We start from the raw sequence: 22,683 nt of genomic DNA, 5'->3' as shown, positions 1-22,683 counted from the left end.
ATCTGGACCCTCAGAGCAGCCGCAGCATGTTTCTGTCCTCCCTTGTTAGCTCACTGTGTGGTTCCTGGTAGTCACTATTTTGAGCTTTCTGTTCCTCTCAATCTTTTGTTTCATTCATCACTTTATTGTTCTCTATTTAGGTGAAATTACTCCAGTTTCTATCCAGTCACCTAAGCCAGAAACCTGAGTATCCCTTTGATCTTTTCTTTTTTTTTCATCCCTGACATCAAATCAAATACAGATCATTGGAGATTCAATATCTTAACATATTTCGAATCTGTTTAATTTCCCTCCTTTCCCATTGTCACTGTTCAATTAGTCACCACTTCTCAATTATACACCTACAGCAACCTTCTAAATGACTCCCCACCTCCAGTCTTCACTCTTCTTCATAAGACAGTCAAGATCTAAGAATTTGTAAAATCCACATCTGACTATGATCCCTCCCTACTCAAAATCCTTCAATGGTTCCTTATTGCTCTTAGGATTAAAGTCCAAGCCCTCAACAGTTTAAAAGATTTATATGAGCTTGTCTCTTTCTTTTCCTTTCATGAACCACATTGTATAACTTTTAGTTTCTAGAAGGCACTGTGTTGCCAATTGCTTTTCACTATGCGTTTCTGTCTAATACATAATCTCAGCCCCACTCCTACTCCAACCCACCATCTCACTTTAAGTTTCTCTGCTCTTCCTTGAGACCTTAGTTCCCATGTTTCTGTTTCAAGAAGACCTCTGCAAGTCTTAGATCAGTGCCCTGCCCCAAGCAGCTGTGTGATATTATAGAACAATAGAATTTCCATTTCACATTGTATCATAATCTGCTGTTCTCTTTTTTATATTCCCATTTGACCCTAAGCATCTTTAGGCAAAACTATGGATAATTTATTTAGTATTATATCTCTAGTTTCTTATATACTGTCAGGCACCTATTAAGCATTTAATAAATGTTTCTTAATTGGTTGATTGCTTGAATAACTAAATGTGACATTATTTTCTTCACTGAAAACTGTTGAACTCTATTTGAGGCTGTCAGTGAAGCTTACACTGATTACTAATGGACATGTTTTCTCCACCCCATGGCTGAACTGCCCATGATTATTCCTGGGGTTATGAATTTGCACTTCAGTGACTTTTATGTGGCATCATTGCAACATGGTTGAAAGGGAGATTTAATCTCTTAAAAACAGTAATGGTAAATAACTCAGATGGAAAGCACCTTTGGTTGTCTCCCATCATATAAAATTGGGAGATCTTTGTTGAAAATCAGGGTATTCTAAAATGCAGTTGCCAGGACATCTAAAATCCCAGTTCTGACTTGCCTACTAAAAGAAAACAAAACACAAATATATGCAACAACTATATGGTTGTGAGCATGTGTTGCCTTTTAATGACTAAGCCTTTATTAATGTACAAGAAAAATGGAGAGTAAAGTGTCTGCTCACTGAAATATAGCAGGAGCCTTCTGTTCTCAGTTAGAACAGCTGCCCTATTTACTGCTGCTTTGACAAAGTCACTGCCCAACTTCTCTATTCAGGAAGATCGGTGTTTACACCCTAGCCAGTCTTGAATCAAAACAGTTCTGATTTGTTAATAATGCACTAACCAAATATTATGATGGGAAAACTGGGACACTGGTAAATAATCAGATGCAGAATGGAACTTCAGTTGCATTTAGTCTGATAATGGAAATGGAAAACACAAATAAAAAATGTAATTTAACAATTCATTGTATCCTGTTAAATGCCAGCTGTTTTCAGGGTTTTAGGATAGTGTTTTGTTTCTCCCCTCGTGTTTTCAGACCTTGGGGAATAATTGGAAAGCAATTAAATTACTCCATATTTTCTGCTGGCAAAGAAGTGTATGTTATCAAGGATTTATTTGTTCATTCAACAAATATTTTTTGCATACCTATTATATGCCAGGTATTTTACTATGCATTGAAGATACAGCAGTAAACAACAGCATCAGAGTTCCTGTATTCAAGGAGATTAAAATGTAACGTGAGACTGAGAGAATAGCCGATAAATACCCAAACAAATACATAATATGTCAGGTAGTGAGTAGCCTGAAGGGCAAGGGAATGGGGAAGACGGATGGGGGTGCTCTTTGATTTAGGTGTGTAGAGGAGGGGCAAAACAAGGCATCACCTCATCATACTACCCTTGAGTAGTGTCTGCTTCTCAAATCTACTAATTGAACTTTTAAAAATGAAACAAAGGATTCCATTTAACAATCTCTTCCTATATTGATTTTTTTTTTTTTTTTTTTTTTGAGACGGAGTCTGGCTCTGTCGCCCAGGCTGGAGTGCAGTGGCCGGATCTCAGCTCACTGCAACCTCCGCCTCCCGGGTTTACGCCATCTCCTGCCTCAGCCTCCGGAGTAGCTGGGACTACAGGCGCCCGCCACGTAGCCCGGCTAGTTTTTTGTATTTTTTTAGTAGAGATGGAGTTTCACTGTGTTAGCCAGGATGGTCTCGATCTCCTGACCTCGTGATCCGCCCATCTCGGCCTCCCAAAGTGCTGGGATTACAGGCTTGAGCCACCGCGCCCGGCCCTATATTGATTTTTAACTGCAGCTGTCAGAGGTGATTCTGATGGATAAAACTTGCATGTATTAGGATTAAGTTTTAGTGTCTTATTACACAGCCTGGGGACTATAGCGAATAATAATGAATATTATACTTCAAAATAGCTAAAAGAGGATTTTAAATGTACTAATCACAAAGAAAGGTAAATATTTGAGGTAATGGATATGCTAATTAGCTTGATTTGATAATTCCACAATGATGTATCAAAACTTCACATTGTACTTCATAAATATACACAATTATTATTTATCAATTAAAAATGAAATAAAACTTAAAAATAACACAAAGACTACAAAATAATTTCATTTATTAGGTATCAAAGTTAGTCATTTTCACTCTGGTATACATGTATCCAAAATTTTCTGGTTTAACCAGAAATTATAACATCATAGGCCTTGGTATATACGAATGACAGCAGAGGAACAAAGAAACACTGGTTTTGCTTACAAAATATATTATCTATTAGATATAAATAAAATAAGTTACATTATATTTGATATATTAATTATTCTAAATTTATTTTAACTGAATATCCATGGTGATAATATACAATGTTTTTCGTTTTATAAAATGTTTTGGCATACCTCAACTCATTTGGGCATCACAACAAACCTGTAAACTAAATTATTGTTTTCATTTAGCCATAGAGATGTCTGAGATTCAGAGAAGTTAATTGATACAGTAATGAAGAGCCAGTTCTCAGGCATAGGCATTCTAATTCCAAATTTCATGTTTGTATTGTTCCATTGTGTGCAAATCAAAACAATATGAATATTATAGCAGTCTGATTTTTTTATATTTTCAGATTTATGAAATACAAACTTCTGGAATATTTTAATCAATATCCTTTTTTATTTTTTAACTCTTTCATTACTATTATTTTCTTCAGAAGCCTGCTCCAAATTAATAACCAAAAACTTAGTTTCTCACACACCCAAAAAAAGATTTCCTTTTAACAGTCAAGGATATGGGATGTTACAACATCAGCTAGGAATAGTGATTAATTATAAATGCTTGTGATAATGTGCATCTTATATGAAACCACAATGAAAGTCACATGGAGCAATAGAGCTCCTGTGCTTAGGGAAGTAGCCTGAGTGGAAAGATCAGTAACTGAAGTTTATTGTAAGTGGAGATTTAAAGACATGAACTAAACAATTCTTAGTAGCCTAACCTTTTTACTGCTCATCTGACCTACACATGGTGAGATGTGCTTGATTCTGGAGCTTTTCTTCGCTTCCTTTTCTCCCTTCCTTTTTCCTTTCATTTCTTTTTTCTCTTTCTTTCTTTCTTTCTTTCTTTCTCTCTCTTTCTTTCTTTCTTTCTCTCTTTCTTTCCTTTCTTTCTTTCTTCTTGCTTTTCTCTTATTCCTTTCTTTCTTTCTTTCTTCCATTTTCTTTCCTTCTTTATTTTTTCTTTTTCCTCTCCTCTTTCTCTTACTTCTCATTTTGTTTGTTTGTTTGTTTGTTTGTTTTTTGAGACAGAGTCTTGCTGTCACCCAGGCTGCAATGCAGTGGCGTGATCTCGGCTCACTGCAACCTCTGCCTCCAGCGTTCAAGCGATTCTTCTGCCTCAGCCTCCTGAGTAGCTGGGACTACAGGCACCCACTACCATGCCTGGCTACTTTTTGTATTTTTCGTAGAGACGGGGTTTCACCATGTTGGCCAGGGTGGTCTCGAACTCCTGACCTTGGGTGATCTGCAAGCGTCAGCCTCCCAAAGTGCTGGGATTACAAGCGTGAGTCACTGCACCTGGCCTATTTCTCCTTCTAAATGTAGTTCTTAGAGGAATAAATCTTGAAACATCTACCTAAATTAATAAAGTGTATCTCTTTGAAATTGGAAGATCAGAGTTACTTTTTATTTTTAGAACATATTTCTTAGTGGAAATCTATTATTATGTTCCATTGTGAAAAAACTTGGCATCTGCTTTTAGTGCTGCAAGAGAATTAAAATATTTCCAAGTGAAACAATCATTTCTTTCTTCAGTACTTGTTATCTTGAAGTGTCTAGAGTCAGTAATCAGCTGAAATGTATGTGTGTGCATATACATATTGAAATATCAAATTTTATTTTCATTTCCAAAAAAGTAAAAATATGTAAGGGATATTTTAGATTTAATCCATTCTAGGAAAAGCTTATGAAGAAATATCATTAGTTGCAATATAGAGTTGTTATAAATAAAATTTGCCAGGTAATTAAAATAATAGAAGATGAAACAGAAAATAGATGGAAGTTTGATGAATTTGTCACCAAAGTTCTGGGAGAACCATGGAATAAGAAAGAATACTGATTCTAAATTCCTATGCCCAGCTTTGCGCACACGCGTGTGTGTGTGTCTTAATAACACTTAATGTAAGAACTATTCTCTTAACAAATTATTAAGTGTGCAATCTGCTTGTTGACTATTTTGAATGCCGGATTTGCTAGAATTCCCTGTATAACCTCAGATAGGCCACCTGAAACCCTTGATCCTCCTTTCCTTTTCTCATAAATAAGGTAGTTTCTTAGTTCCTAGTAACACAACAAAAGTGCACATAAAACCACTTTGTAAAGTTATATAAGTAAATTAACATTAACATTCAACAACATAATATGTTAAGATCAATCATTAATCAATGATTCATTGGAGTGTTTCGTTTTTAAAAAAACAAAGTGATGTATCCAAATGGTAGACTACAAGCTGAGAGCCATTTTTAGATTGAGTGAAAGATTAATATAGTTATATTAGGTTTGGACAAACTTTCCTTACTTTTGATATCTAAGAACATAGATGTTGACGTTTACCAAGTTATTAGTTGCCCAGGCCTGAAGAGTTGCCTAAGACTGGGTTGCCTACAATTATTGCCAATAGTTATGTGTGTTTAAATCAAGAAGTGTTATTGGCACTCATATTAGTAATGCTAAGCCTAGTCTGACTCTTAATATCCCTTGTGTGGTTCCAGACTATTTTTAGAATAAAATAAAGACAGAAAATTACCTTTTATAAGAAAAATGTGAGTACAATGCCAAAGCCCATCAGATGAGCCATCAGGGATGTATTTCCCTATAGTCCATCTACCTTCACATTTTATGAGAACTAAAAGCATAATCAATAATTTAACAAGCTAATGGACATATTTTTAAACACAATTGAACTATTCTGAAAAGCAGCACGCTGTCAAAGCCACAGAGGCAAAAATGGAAACTGCCTGCTAATATTTAATACCTATCTTGAAAAATACTGTGCTGCAGCATGAGCACAAAGCAAGCTGCCCTAAAACAGGGTGCCTCTCTCCTTGCTCTGCAAAGCAGCTATCCAACAGCTCTGCAACGCTGTTGTTTCCTTCTGTGTTTGTGATTGTGCATTTTTTTCCCTAGGAACCAAATATCTGACTATTCTGTAAATGATTTGACTTTTAAAGGCACTGTAAGGCACAGGACTAAATACCCAAATATTCAATGTGTACTTTAACTAAAAATGTATGCTCTAAAAATGATTTTTAATTCCAATTTAAAAATGCTGTATAATATATTCTGGCTACTGATATTCGTGATCATACAGTTTACAATACCATTCTATTTGTCACACAAGTAGGAAAAGCAAGGAAACTCTTCTGGTCTTGGCAGTGAAAATATTCTAACTCAACTTGGAGAGTAATGCTTCATTCTGTGGATAAAATAAGACCTTTCACTTTTATTTTGATCTTCCCTTTTTTCTTCTCTTCATATATTGTGGATATTGGCAGCTTCATAAGACAAAAACAAAATGTTAAAAAGAACAATTAATTGTATAATTTTTAATTAAACACTCAGGGGGATAACCAGTTGCCTAATTTATTTACCACCATTCCATTTGTCCTATGACAGTATGTTTACCCACAGTTAAGGATTATCCATAAAGTTCAATTATATTTACTCAATTTCCTATCATCAAGATTTATACATTATAATACGTAAAGCTTCCTTTTTCCTTGAACTTTAGATACATCATTAAACAGATTTATTTCATAGATAATGTCTTCCCAAATTTTGAATATATGTATTGTATCTGACAATCAGGTTATGAAAAACTGCTTATATTTCTAATGAATAGACTATGAACGTGCCCATAAGCTTGCTTGTATATTTTTACAACAGATAAGAAAGTTTAGACTTGTTTTATGTTTGGTTATAATGAAGTTGAGAGCCTTGAGAGTTGAGGGAGAAACATAGGTAGAAGTGCCAACAACAACATAAAGGCAGTCCAGAGTGCTTGATGACAGAAGCAATGGCACCCAGACCTCGGTGCCCTCTTGGAAAGCCTGCTGCAATTGGCCTACTGAAATTAGCACTTACCGAATATCTTATTCTCCAATGCGTCCATTGAACAAGATGTCCTTTCCTGTCCTTTTCATATGAAAGATGAAGCTCTGCTTGTTTGAATCAATGCATATCTCTGAGCGGCAATATTTCAAAGTTCAGTACGCTGTATATATAAACCATTTTTATCCATGTAGTACTGTCATACTTTCCCCAGATGATACTTTTGGGAGTACACTATTGAAACAGATTATTTTTAATATGCAATAAGAAAATAATAATCAAAATAAATATATAAAAAAACAAAATAGACAGTAAAAAATAGTAGCAACATAAGTCTGTGAAAAATTATTTGCTATCTCATACCACATGTCTTTTGAATTCTCTTATTTATGCCTCAACAACATCCATTTTTAATTTGTCTTATACACTTACACTCTCTGAAATAGGTTTTATTTTGTTTGTTTAAAGAAGCCATTTGCCCAGAAATGCTAAAACTCTTAAAATGCTCTGTCTGCACAATAGGTGATTTTAGCAAGCCAGATATGCACAGTTAAGCTGTGCTTGCAGAATTGTTTTTCTTAAAGTGCAACCAATTGACCATATACCAGCACTAATTTGTTTCTAACCAGTAAGGCATGTGCACATGTTGTCCCATACAACAGTGATTGCAACCAATATGGACAGTGTGCTTGTTTTTATTCTCAGTAAAGGAAAATTTAAATGCAGCAGCATGCCTCAGCTTAGAACCACATATCTCCAGACTCTGCTTTCTTTCAAAGACAGATTTTCCATTTGCCCTGCATTCAGTTTTACCCTTTTTTTTTTTTTTTTTTTTTTTTTGGTCATCAAACAAAGCTTATCCTCCTAAGAATGTTCTGGAAAAATGACTTAAAATCACTCTGCTACAAAAATCTTTTAAAGTCTATATTAATACCCTAACGAAATGATAATATACATCTGCTTATGATATAAAAATACTCTTTACGATACTCTCAAAGTAATATTCTTATTTATAATTTTGTCAGACTTTAGACTCTCACAGGTGCCTTACAATTCCTTCTTAAAATAACAATGCTAAGAGGGCAGGTGGTAGATTTCTAGGACATTATTATATTTCTTCAGGCATTTAGCTGGCAGCCTGGTTTTCATACTATTTTCAGTCCTGGGAAACCATAATTATCCTGAAGCATGCTACTTACACTGTCTTATTTCTTAATTACAGCAGTGACATGAGATAAATGCATACTTAATGGGATCAAATGCATATTATTTTGTGGTGATTATCAAGAAGTTCTCATGACAACAGTGGCAATTATATGGTCATCAACTACTGATACCATGCTATGTTACAGAAACTCTGTAACTAAGTCCCGCCAAGAGGGAACTTTCTATTTGAGATAAAAGAATTTAAGGGTGAGAGATTGGCCAATTTGACATTGGACAGTGTTATGTTTATATAATTTAGGTAGAAATTTAAGTTAAACCCCTAAATATTAGTTGATACAATGATTTTACTTGAGCTTCATATGGAATCATTTAAAATTTTTAAATGTTTTAAATTTTACTTGAGATTCCATATGAATCTCAATTAAAATCATTGTCAACTAATATTTAGAGGTTTAACTTAAATGTAAAGGGATTAAGAGGCTTAACTTAAGGGGTTTAACTTAAATTTCTACCTAGATAAATTAAATAAATAATATTTTTTAAATATCTATTGTCTTTTTTGATGATTCAAATAAAATATTTGAATATATTCCAAGGATAAAAAAATGGACTAGAAATATGATAGCAGTGATATTGTCTTCAAAGATAAATTTGCAGTCTATTAGTAATATTTTTCTCAGATGCTATAATTCACTGTCTTAAAAGATTTCATTTAAGGTTTCCAAAATATTTTTTTTCATTCTAATGTAAAAAGAAAAATAAAAACTTTAAGCTGCCAAGATAATACTTACATAGTTTTCTACTGCCTTCTATAAAAATATGTTCTTTGTCTTGCTTTTTTGTTGTTGTTGAAAAGGGCAAAAGGAAAAAATGATGGATGTCAAACTCAATGTATATACATGTTTTGGCGAAAGTTTCAGTTACATGTCAGAATTGGGAATCTGGCTGCCTAGGTTTAAATTCCTATTCTGCCACTGACTAGATGTAGAACTTGAACAAGTTGCTTAACTGCTCTGTGCTTCATTTTCTTCATCTGTAAAAGGAGGCAATAGCAGTAGTTACCTGTAACAGCGTTGAGAGGATTTAATTATTTCATCTATGTGAAGGGCTTGTAATCCTGCTTAGTACATAGTAAGCAAGCACTATATGAATTTTAGCTATGATTTTATGTAAGTTAGGGACATTAAAGCCACATTCTCTTCTCTACCTTCAACCATGATGAGGTGTGACTTTGATCATTTTAACAGGTTTCCTTCAGATATTTTTTTCAGTATTCTAGTATGAGACATAATAGAGAATGTGTTTTCTACAATAAAAAGGGCATTCAAACAATGAATTGATATCTATCAGATTGGTCAGTGTAATATTGATCAGTGACATATATGCCTGTATTTGTTTAAATGATTCCATATGAATCTCAAATAAGACCATTTTATCAACTAACGTTTAGGTGTCTTTAACGCATAGAGGGGTTTTAACTTACAGCGCCTTGCCAGAGTAGATTTTCTAAATTCTGGTACAAGGTAATGCTTCTATTATTTTTTAAGATAAAAGACCTCCTCTTTAGACATTTACAATTATCCAGTGACGTATTAGATCATGGGAACAGAAGGTCTGCGTATAGTCTTTATTGCATGGCTAATATCTAACCAGGTGTCAATAAAATTAACATTGGAATAGTTCTGCAAACCCATTTTATTTCCAAATAACCATACCAAGAAACATAAACCCTTAAAAAAAGTGTCAGCGAGTTTTCATACAAAATATTAGCCATGAGACACTTGACTTTTCTTCTATATTATTTTTCTGTTCAGCTTCAGATGTTACATTTGTTCTAATATTATTATTTATAACCTTATTTTAGCCTTGCATTTCTAATAAAGTTAATAAATTATTTCATTATAATATTTGGGTTGTTATAAAACATTTACAATATAGATCAATACAGTAAATAGTAAAATGAATTTTTAAGATAATTAAATTTGAAAATATTATGAAATTGAGGAACAAATACAAAATTATGCTTGTCACAAAGTAATGAACTCTCTTTTTTATGAGTTGCATAAACAATCTCTGCAATTTAAATCAGAATTTTGCAATTTCTCTTTTATTTAGTATTTTTTAAAATCCCTGCTGCAATGCCTAATTAACTAAATATTAGATAATGTCTGTAATAACATTTGAATTTTTGGTTGCTCTTTCAATACCAAGTAATCTAATTTCACTTTTTCTTTGTCTATGATACACAAAAGAACAACACTGAAATGCCATGATATTTTTAGGGTTAATATTGGGGTATGAAAAGTTGTAAAAGGATTAATGAATGGGGAAGAGTTTCTGGCTAAATGCAATCAGTTTCTGTGCAAACATTTACAGTCTCTACTGCAATAAAATTTGTTTAATAAGACCACAAAGAAACACATTTTCTTGAGTCTGATTCTATTTCAACCTGTACACATATCTACACCAGAAAAGTTCTGGAAAATTTGTTTAATTTTAGAACTGGTCTAATATTAGTTCTTCACTGGTCTGAAAGTTACTAGATTGAATTTGATGGTATTTGTTCCACAATAAGCAAAAGTGAGATGCAAAGTAACACTATGCTTCTGAAGAACAGTGAGGAAATGACACTCTCAATTTCAATTTTAATTTTAAAAGTTAGTTTAAGTGTTATTTTGTGATTAAAATTAAATGTGTGGCTTTCCACTTAAAAAGATCATTGTACTTCTTGTGAAATTCCAAAGTGAGGCGAAGTGCTGCCTGGGGCTTGTACTGCTGACTTTGAGCTTAAGCATATGATATTTTTGTGGTCATTTTTATTTATCTTTCAGATCAGCATTTTCATGACCCATTTATCAAACTATGGAAATGACCGCCTAGGGTTATATACCTTTGTGAACTTGGCCAACTTTGTGCAGAGCTGGACCAACCTGAAATTGCAAACTCTGCCTCCAGTGCAGCTGGCCCACAAGTATTTTGAGCTCTTCCCTGAGCAGAAAGACCCTCTATGGCAGGTAACATTTAACATTCTCTCCTGGGGTGGAAGGAAAGAAACTAGCAATTTGTGAATGTATAATTTGTGTTAAGAACTCTGCTGGACATATTAAAACCGGAATTTAACTGCAAATCCTCTTTTATACAATAGTTTTATTCTCTTCCTCAACAATTTTTGCTTATTTTATAAATTGCATTTTTTGCTTGCTTTTCTGGGTTTTTGTTTGGTTGGTTGCTTGGTTGGTTTAAAATTTTTGCTTTGAAGATGTTGTTTTATTGTTGGTGTCTCCTCCAAGCTAATCATTTTAATTTGCATGCAGTGTGAGCACTAACTAGCAGTAAAATGGTTAGACAGTAGATATCTAGAGAAATAAAAACCTAGAGCCACGGAAATCTAAGACTTATAATTAGACTTTGATATGTATATGTACAATATTGTGTATGTAAGAAAGGAAAAGCAATTTTACCTTGTATCCATATAGAGTTAATCTCTCAAGCCTGTCTTCTCTTTTCTTTAAATGTAACAAATATTTCACTAACAGTAGAACTACTGAAAAAGAGAATTGTCAGTGTTAGGATTGTTTTTACTAATAATTCAACTTCATATGGGGCCACTTAGCCTGGATGCATCAAATGTAAACTATCTGATTCTTGGCAGTTATCTAGGACAATGTTGCCTCCCATTTTCTTGCCTCTTTATGCATCAGATTACATCGACCCACAAAATCAATAGGCTGGCTGCAGAGAGCAGATCAGATAGTCCCCTGCCAAGCAGTCGGTTGAGAAAGTAGCATCACCATTAATGAGAAATTACTGTGAAACAGACTTTTTGTCATCCTCTTTCCCTCTCTTCAGGACTATTTGTTTCTCTTTGTTTCATAAATCATATTACATGCCACTCTCTGTCTACACTGTCAGAAATGCATCCAACACATGTTCATTGTCTATCTGTTATGTGTAAGGTAAGGCTAAATGTTCTAGGGCATGCAAAGAACAAAATACATTTTTTCTTAAAGCCAGTGGAGAGATTTCTCATTATTCACTATCATATGTTTCAAATGTGCTTTAAAACTGATTGCTATCATATGTCATATTATATTCTGATAATTTATTAAGCAGCTTTTTACTATTTGTGTTTACATTGAACTACACATTCTATTTACCATTCCAATAAGTTACTTGACCATCTACCATTTGATATGCAATTTAGAAAGACAGATAAATAGATAGAAGCATAATTATTATGAGCATATATCCACACACAAAATAGAATTGTATAAAGACAAAGCATGTGTCCCACAAATGGTGGTTATTCAAAAGATCTCACACACTTTTATAAAATTGATAAATTATTGATGGTAAATCAATTCTTTTGTCACAAATGTTTATATAAAATATATCTATAATATTTATGGTACAGTAATAGTAAAAATCAGACAAATTAACAAAGATTTTAGACAGCTTACATAGAAAGAATCCTTCAATGGCCTCCAGCTCCATCTCTACTCTTCCTCTATCTGTAGAAAAAGGAAAAAGTTTTTTTTAAATGATGAACTGAATTTCTTGATATTGTTTGAACTTTTTAAGATAATTGTATTTATTAATATGTTTGGATATCATTGACACTTTTCTTAAAAAATAAATATAATCAAAGATATGCCAGCTCCAATATGATTTGGAAAACATGATGATTCTAAGTATTGATTGAAGGTTTGTTAAATATGGAATACAGTGCTGGTAGATTAGGGGTGTAAATGGAAATCAGAAATTAAAGTATGGGATTATTCTTTCAGAAATCATATCATTCTTGGAAGATATAAGAAATATATATTTATATATAATTTGCCAGTGCTGATAATTTTAATTTCACATGATATCATAGGGGTAAGTTCCTAGGAAGTTCATCATAACAGAGAGAATAACTCAGAAAAGATAACGTAGAGTTTACAAATTTTCATCATTGCTGTTGTTTATATACGTTTAGGAATTTTTATACACATTATCAAAATATAGTTTTCTATAAGAGTACTTAAATGATACATGAGCAAATGTTTTCCTACTGAAAGACTCCCTTTGCTATTATGTGAATTATATTATTTATATGGTTACTTTTCACTGAAACTTTAAAGTTACAAACATTTTTGTTAACTAAAAATCATATATTCTCAAATATATTTAAGAAGAAAAACAAGGAATAGAAAATAGAGTAGTTAAGTTAAAGAGAGAATTATTCAGATACATGAGATTTTGAGAACAGTTGACTTACTGCAGCAAATCCAATAAACTTCGCCAAACACATCGTGTCTAAAAATCTTCAAGCTGTGAAGTAACAATAAAGTGCATAATACTGAGTTTGTTTCCCTGGTGGTTATCTCTTCTTTTCATATTCATATCTATAATAGGCCATTTAAAATAGGCATTGTCACCCTTTTCTCTATAAAATATGAACTTAGTTTTATTTTACTTAGCATCAATTGGTAGGTTTTTTTATGGCCCATTGATCACAATGCTAGAGAGCTAGAATAGATAAATATAGTGTGTTTCTGTTATTGTTACAAAGTGTCAAAATAAAACATTAAAGTGCTTTTTTGCATTTACCAGTGTGACTTCTTACTCAGTATATTTCATGTTTAAAACTAAGTCAAGGCCGGGCGCGGTGGCTCAAGCCTGTAATCCCAGCACTTTGGGAGGCCGAGACGGGCGGATCACGAGGTCAGGAGATCGAGACCATCCTGGCTAACACGGTGAAACCCCGTCTCTACTAAAAAAAATACAAAAAACTAGCCGGGCGAGGTGGCGGGCACCTGTAGTCCCAGCTACTCGGGAGGCTGAGGCAGGAGAATGGCGTAAACCCAGGAGGCGGAGCTTGCAGTGAGCTGAGATCTGGCCACTGCACTCCAGCCTGGGCCACAGAGCGAGACTCCGTCTCAAAAAAAAAAAAAAAAAAAAAACTAAGTCAACCAGTATCTTTCTTTAGATTTTTCAATTCACACATTCTTGTTACCACAAATAAAAGAAAAAGTGAAAAATGATAATATTCACATCTATTTAATTTCCTTTGGTTCCTCGTGTAAATTTTCATTAGCACCAACTACCGTATATGTGAAGCTGCTTTGTCACCTAATTAAAAACTGCAATATGAATATCTGTCAATGGGTAGCCTGATAAGTACGGCACAAAATGCATTTGTGTTCATCTCTCACTGAAAGTTGATTCTTGCAAAGGTGATTAATATGGGAATGTGTACTGAGGACATATATGAAATGGAATCCCCAGACTGTATCCTTGTCAGTTTAGTCCTTAGTGTGTAAGATTCTTAAAATTGTACTCACTGGTGTCTATTAATTCATGTCCTTTATTATTCTGGTAGAATAATCACTATTATTTTGGTGAAAGAATAAGGTTTCTTTCTTTTTTGTTTTTGTTTTTTATTTATTTATTTTTTGCTTTTTTTTTTCCTATAATTCTCATTATAGGAACCAAAACCACAATATGGAGGAAGTTACAAGGTCAGATTCTTACACATGAACTAATCGATGCTTTTAAGCTCTCAAACTGTCAGGTTAGCTCAGTTCCAGTCTTCACTCCATCACTCCAGAGTCTCACTATCAACAAACATGCCAAACATGATGTGGAGTCCTGCTTTTCTGTGTGACCAGGAGAATGCTCAAAGAGCTGAAGTTTTCTCTCTCCATGCCAATGTCTCCAGGGTTAAAGAAGTGGGAAAGTAAATCACAGAGCACTAATCTTAGATGGTTAATCGCTTTGCTGATTCTAGCTGTCAAGACATCCAGCCTCAGCTTAGAAATGATGAAATTTGAATAACTGTGACATAAACAAATCTTAAGATCTAGTGGCTTACACACTATAGGTTTTATTAGTATGTGTCTGTTGAAGCAATGAAGGAATGCTGACACAGAGAATTAAAGACTGTAAGAGTAGAATGAGAAATTAGGGACATCTAGCTCAACCTATTCATTGTAGAGAGAAAATGGATGACACACAGTGAAGTGAAATGCCTTGTTCTAAGTCACATGGCTTATTAGGAACAAGTCAGGACAAAAGCCTAGGCTTTCTGACTCCTTCTCCAGGGTAACTTCAGCCAAAAGATGGTGGTTTTACAATTGAAAAAGCAAATATACTATTATCATCAACTCTCTATGTCGAATGAAATGTCAGGGATAACTCCTTACTTTAGAAGGAGCTGACAGTTAGTCAACCTATGCTTTTGAAGTACCTACATAATCAAAAGAAAGTTCTTGCCTTCATGGAACTTATAAGCCACAATAACTGCTTGTTATGTGAACAAAATAGTGTTACAATTTTGTCTTGATATTTATTTCTCTTTTTACCACCCTATAACTTATTTATAATTATATTACTGCACTTACCACAAGGTATTGCCTGTCATATACCTGTTCCTGCAAACCTTGAAGAATGAGACATTGTTGGTTCATATTTGCACCCTGGAACCTAGCATAGTACAATAGCCACTGTCTTCAAAATATCATTAAAGAATAACCAAAAGCAAAGGGCTGTGTGTACAAAGAACAATAAAAGTGGTACATCTGTTTCTTAGATAGTAAATTGCGATGTAATATTAAGTAACCTATAGAAGCAGGTACAAGTCAGTGGGGGAAGCTTTGAATGCTGCCAGTGTAATTTGAATTTGGTAGGCGATTAGGTACAACAAGCTCTAGGCTCTGAAGTTGAGAGTGAAGTGACTTTTAAAAATGTTGATCAATGAAGATTACACCAGAAGCCTTTTCTCAGGACAGGGAAGAATAGGGAGGTGCTGAAGATAGGACAATAATCTACCTATGAGAAAGGGAAGCCCAGAAGAGCTTCATGGTTGTGAAAAGCAAGACCTTCGAAGTAGGAGTGAGTGAGACTGAGAATAACGAAAGAGTGATCTGTGACTAATTACCCCCATTGCTGAGGAATAGGAGTTCTGTAATAGCACTTTTCACTTTAATTCATTCATCTTTTAGTCTTTTCAGTGAAATTAAGTCAGTGTAGTTTTTATCACATCACAGATGAGAGAGGACAGATTTCATTATTATCTTAAATATTTTTTCCTAATCAAAATTTAAATTTATATTTTGCCATGTTATCTTTTTCTTCCTAACTTAGCAATAGTAAGTTCTATAGCTTTCAGGAATATCTCCTCCACCAAAGATGGCAATAATTTCTCATGATTTTGATTCTTTAATTTATACTGAAGCCACATTTTGATTGTATGAGGCTGTCAGACACTCTGACATCCAAAAATGATGACTTAAGTTTTGGATTGTTTTCCCTGGTAATCAATTGCAAACATGTTCTTGTCAAGTATCAAATTCCCCACACAAACCACTTATTGAGGTTCAGTCATAAAAAAATTACTTGCAGATAGCTCCCTTAAAAATAAAATAAAGCGACAATACTTTCTAAATTAAAATCATCATAAAATATATTTGAGCATTTAATCCAAGTATAATAATGAAAAAGGAAACTGAATTTTTTGTTTGTGCCTTACAGAAACATTTGATAAATTCGATGTCATATATGAGTGAATAGTACTATATTAGAACAACTGATTCATAAGAGTTTAAAAATAGAGTTCATTTTATTGAGTTGGCTTTCTTTTCCCTGCCAGGATATTCATTAAAACATAAATAATAACATAAGGGATTACATTCAAAAGTACACACTCATTAGTTTAAAGATAGAACTGGCCGGGTGCAGCAGCTCACTCCTGTAAACCCAGCACTTTGGGAGACCGAGGCAGGCAGATCACAAACTCAAGAGTTCGAGACTAACCTGGCCAATATGGTCAAATTCTGTGTCTACTAAAACTACAAAAATTAGCCAGGCCTGGTGGCGTGTGCCTGCGGTCCCAGCTACTTGGGAGGCTGAGGCAGGAGAATCACTTGAATCCGGGAGGTGGAGGTTGCAGTGAGCCGAGATCGCGCCATTGCACTCCAGCATGGGTGATGGAGTGAGACTCCTTCTCAAAAGGAAAGGAAAAAAAAAAAAAAAAGATGGAAGTACAGAAAGTAAACATGCCACCTTCCCTTGGGGTCAATTTTACTATGAGACTACTTCATGGGAAAATACCAGTAGTATTAACTTATTTAAATAAACATGAGTATAATATGGTGAAGAATAGATAGACATTTAGGATAAATTGGAAACACTTTGTGTCTAAAGCAGCACTCTTGAAGCTGTCACTCTAGACAGACACAGAACCACACTCTCCTTTCCATCCAGTCCTACCCCCAGAGGTTGGCATTATAAACCTCTGTAATTCAGGGTACTTGGTAGAAAAGTTTGAGAAATCAGTCTATTAAGTGCTATAGGAGTTCTGTAACGAGTGCATTTATTATGGATCAGTGTACTCACACGAGGAACGCTTTCCCAAGAAGTTGAGGGACTGCATGGATTTTACATGGAGAACAAGGAGAGTTCAAGCCTTCATAAAGATGTCTCTCAGTTTTTCCATAAAGATTTGTCGATTGGAGCACTGAGAATAAGCACCCTTAATCTATTAAACTTCCTCATCAATGTACATGGATTATGTTAGGCTTAAATGATATTGAAAGACAAAACTTGAAAGTCACCACCCTGTACAATACAACTTGGAAAAGGCATTTTACAGACATACACAGGGCAAGACTCAATAACCAGAAAAAATTTAGAAACAACACAGCCCAATTGGAAAGGAAAAATATGTTTTAAAAGATGCCTTTTATAGCATTCTTCTTTAAACAGTCGAGAATAGCAAAAGGGAAATGAAAAGCAAACCAATGGCCTCTGAAATGTTTGTAATTAGTAAAATAATCCTTCTATCATGAGCACTGCACATTTTTAAAGTTTCATATATTAAGGTCTAGAAATGTCCTAGTTATCTAGAATAGGCACATGACCTGGATGGGATAATCAATCTTGAATTGATAATTCCATGGTGTCCTTGCCAGTGAAGGACGTGGAGAATAGTGAGCAAAGCAAATTTTTAGTAGCAAAAAGGCAATGTAGACTTCGAGTAACTAGATATAATAAGAACAAAAGTTATCTTAACGTATTCTATACAAATATGGAATTATAATAAAGTAAATGGTATGACATTCTTTCAATCCATGTTCTTTTTAGCTTGATTGCAAATTTGCAGTTTTTACTTATTTGGAGGGAAATATCCAAGGATGCTTCTGCCCTTGTAAGGAACATAATTTCATCAGATTTTACTGCCCTTTCTAAGTCTTGTTCATTGCTTCAGGAAATCTTCTGCCTGCTTGTTTATGTTTACTTAAATGTAAATTTGCCTTATATATTCTACATAGAAAAACCACGTGCATCGCCTGTACCTGTGTGACAGCTGAGTTACATGCATTTTCACTGGACTGGCACTGTAACCATAGACTGCCTAAAGCAATTGCAACTGAATTTCTTTTTTGAAGTTTAAATATATCTACAGTGCTAGATACTTAAACCAGTAAATATCTATTGCAGTTTCAGTTATACAGGGAACAATCAGATTGCAGAATGAAATGGGAAATAATTGCTTTCTAATTTTCTGACTTAAAAATTAAAACAATAGAAATAGAGCAAAGTAAGAAAGTGCAATTAAATGCTTAGCTTTTTTGGGAGAAGATCCTTTATCCTTCATAATCATTGTCAAAAACTTCACATGTACATGTGTGCGTGCATACACACACATAATTTAATTGCAGAGACAATGCCAGATTTGGATTCTAAATCTGAAACTACCTTGCTGTGTGACCTTCAGCAGGGCCTAAATAAAACACCTTGCATCTCAGCTTTCTCAGCTATCAAGAAGGGATAATAAAATCTGTCTTGCCAGGTTGCTTTGAAGATTAGAAATAATCTACATCAATCAAGTGTCTGGAATATAGAAGGTGATCAATAAAAGTTAGACATTATGTTTGCTGGTATTCAGATTTTCATACAGTATAAGAAAAGTCAAAGTAGGAAAAGTCTGAACAAACATTTCCAGAAAATAGAAAATATAAACATCCATTAATAAAATTTTGATTAACAGACAAAAGGAAAAATATGCCAGGAAGAGAGGTGAAAACAGAAATGGGCATCTGGAAATCCCTAAAATTGCATAATATAGAAGGAGTGTAGTTACAAAGAAAGACAATCTGCCTAGATTGAGGAACACACCGATAGGAAAACCTGAAGTAATGTAAATTAAGTTGTTAGTAATAAAAATATTTGGAACAGCATGTATTGTAACAGCTTAGCATCCCAACTTTCTGGGAAAGTATAAATAGATATTAACTAGTGGATTCATCCTCTTCCCCCCAAAAATATGCTTATCCATATTCTCTCTGTGTGTTGGAGACAACAACAACTCTTTTCAAGTCTTACATTAAATCTGCTTATTTCTGTGAACATTTTATTTCACCTGTTTTGCAAGCAGAAATCAGAATGCCAAAGACATGTGCACTGCAATAAAGAAGATAAGTGGCCAAGTTGAACATATAGAACCGAGAAAGATCCCACAAATAAGACTTTGACTTTCAACAGCGGCACTGAATAATCAACTAGCCCACTCTTCTACCTTTGCTAAGCATAAAGAAATCTTCATTTGAGCAAATGAAGTGAACACCTACTCTGAGATTTGCTCTGCTGGGTTATATGTGGGGAAATTCAGGAAGTATAGGTTGAGAGCCACCTTCCTATTGCTTTGTATTTAAAAATGCAATTCAGAAATGAAGTTCTTTATAAATCAAGTAGTTATATAATAATATGAGAGAAATAATGTTTAAGTTCTAAAGTGATGGTGTACTCACTAACTAGCTTCTGGGACTGCCATGAAAGAAAGCACTGGGGATTATGTATGGTTTGTTGTAGGAGTTTTAGATGCTAAATGTCTATACAGTTAACATGTTTGTTTTCAAACATATATCAAAATTAGTCTATGCTGATTGCTAAATGTTTACTGTGCCTGTCCTAAGTCAGTCATTCTACAAATATTCATTCAGCGTTTCTTAAATATTGGGTTGTAGCAATAAAGAAGACAGAGGCCTCACCTTCAGAGAACTTACATTCTAGTTGAGAGAGAATTATCATAAACTATAACTATACTTTTATATATATAATTATTACAAACATATACACAAAGAAAATAATTTTAACTACTGACATGTAGCAAAGAAAATATGACAGGAAACTCAGAAAGAGACAAGAGTGAGAAGAAGCTTTGACTATCATCATCAGGGAAGGCCACTTTCATGAGTTGATATTTGTGTTGAGATCTGAATGGTAAGCGGTGCTGAAACTATTGGCTTTATGAGTTACAGGAACCAGGTAGCAAGTATACACAGAAATGTGTTAAATTAAAATTATATAATGGTCTTCGGGTCATCTAGTAGGGCAACCTATATCCTCAAGTCGGCTAAGCATACTCCAAGCTATTTCTCTACAAAGTAACTCATAGATGCCAGAAGTCTAGTGATCTGACTGTGTCAGGTAAAACTTATCCTGTGGTCAGACAGCCACTCATGGTGCTGGTACATTCTGATAATGGACTAAGAAGTCTGCTCTCAAGATGAACACCTGTAGCAAAGCAATTCATCAGTGAGATTTACTCTTTCTCTTGCTCCAATTGCCTAACTAATCTTGCCTAAATAATCCGGACAATAAGAAAGGAAGGGCAAATGTGGAATCAAATAATAATTACTCTTATATACAGCATTATTTAACCATTTTAAATAACATATAATGCTGTCAACAACCACATGAGATAAATATTATCAATAATTATGTTATAAATAAGGAACTGAGATCCAGAGAATTTGGGAAAATTTCTTAATGCACAGGCAGTCTCCCTCATGAGCTCAAGCTCTTAATGACTGCACTACACTACCCCTCTAAAATAAATAGGGAAGGTTTATGGTAGATATTAGCTTAAGCTAGAAATGTAGGCAAAGTTTTGGGGAAAAATGTGAGCATCACATGGAGAAATAATTCAATGATTAGGGTACAAACATGAGAATTTCTACAGTAGTGAATACAGTATAACTGAAGCATTAAGTTGACGTTGGCAATTATTAACCCAGAATAGTGCTACTCAAAATGTGGTCCATGAATAGCCTGTTTGGATTATGTTGTTGCTGATTCACCATGAGACAAGAAGCTGGTGCCAGAGTAGAAATCAGCTATATCACTAAGCACACCAGTTGCTTTCCTTGAAATTTTGTTTTTATCTTGTAACAGAATGTTCTTTTTGAAACAAGCAGTGCATTGATTCACGTTCTTGCACAAGCTCCTTCTCATAGACAAGTACTTTGAAACACAATGAGCTAGCGTATAGGTGATGTTGCTGCAATTATGCCATTCAAAATACATTGGCTAAATAAGATGAAAATGTATTTCTCACTCATGTAACTGTCCAGAAGTAAGCAGGTAATCTAGGAGCTGCAGACAGTTCCACTCCACATGATCACCCAGGGCCTCAGACTGATAGGCTCTTCAATATATGGCTTCCACTTGAGGTCAAGTTACATGCTACAATCTAGCCACTTTACAACTGGTGGTAAGTTGGAAGGGAGAAATCCAGGGAGTGTGGCTTTATCTTTGAGGGTACTTCATATTATTTTGGCTCACTTTCCATTGGACTGAAATTAATATGAAGAAAGCTACATTGAAGAAAGAGTGTGACATATACTCTCTAGCTGGGAATCTGTATAATAAGCTAAATAGAGGATGTTTCATTGTCAATTGAAGAAATAAAGAATAGATAGTTCAGCCTTCTGTTCCACAGTGAAAAATATGGTTAGTTGTACTAAAACTACACCATATGGAGTATATGAGATGGAACACTGAATAAAAAGATGGCAGAAAATGGAGATACCAGTTAAAACAAAATTTCAGTTATGTAAATTAAATAAGGAATGTCAAGTTTACTGGCTTGTAATTAATTCCTTTTATCACAGTTTCCATAGATGCATTTGTAGAAAAATCCAGGATCTGTAACCTAATTTTTTCCAAGGTAAATTCTAACATAATATGGTTGTCACTATACATTACTGGTCCTTTTATATTGTACTTCAGCCTTGTTCCAATGAGAGCAGGGATAGAAATGTATTTGAGTCAAGAGTATCTTTTAATTTATAGAGTATGAATATGAATAGCCATTGTCATAGGTAGTGTTCTCTAGAAGCAGAATGTGAGATAGAGATTCCATTGCAAATGATTTAAGAAATGCTTTCAGGAAAAACCTACAAGGGAAAATGTGGAACTGAAAAGAAGGGAAAAGAGCTGAGCAAGGATGTCATCTCTGGTAAAGCCTAGCCTTACCTGATCTGCAAGGAGCAAACTAGTCACAGGCAAATTGTCTCACCTTGAGGCAAGCAGGTCAGTCTTCTGTACCCCTGCATCCACTGGAGGTGGGCCATCCCCTGAGAGTGAGAGGGGATGCAGAGTTTGATTTGCAGTCACGTGGCTTCTATTAGCCAGGGAGAATTCTTAATCCCCCAGCTGGGGGCAATAGGCAATAGCAGCTGGCAAAGTTCAGAGAAGGAGTGGAGAGTTTGCACTAGTTTGAAAAGAGGATGCTTTCAGAGAAAGGAGCATCCACCACACAGTTTCATTTGTTATGTTCAGTCCATCCAGACACATTTTTTCTCATGATTCTATAAACTT

General features: G+C 34.4%; 1 protein-coding gene across 1 annotated transcript in view; it reads left to right on the top strand.

The window, feature by feature from the left end:
* LOC112624831 (bifunctional heparan sulfate N-deacetylase/N-sulfotransferase 4) overlaps positions 1-22,683 on the top strand; it is a 301,958-nt gene that overhangs the window by 248,696 nt on the left and 30,579 nt on the right. Inside the window, exon 8 of the mRNA XM_025385855.1 lies at positions 10,869-11,051. Within this exon, the coding sequence (XP_025241640.1) occupies positions 10,869-11,051 (183 nt within the window). The remainder of the gene's footprint in view (positions 1-10,868; positions 11,052-22,683) is intronic.

This window comes from Theropithecus gelada, chromosome 5 (genome assembly GCF_003255815.1).
Source record: "Theropithecus gelada isolate Dixy chromosome 5, Tgel_1.0, whole genome shotgun sequence".
Lineage (NCBI taxonomy): Eukaryota > Metazoa > Chordata > Mammalia > Primates > Cercopithecidae > Theropithecus > Theropithecus gelada.
Note: the sequence above shows the minus strand (reverse complement) of the source record. Positions and strands in the feature narration are given on the sequence as shown.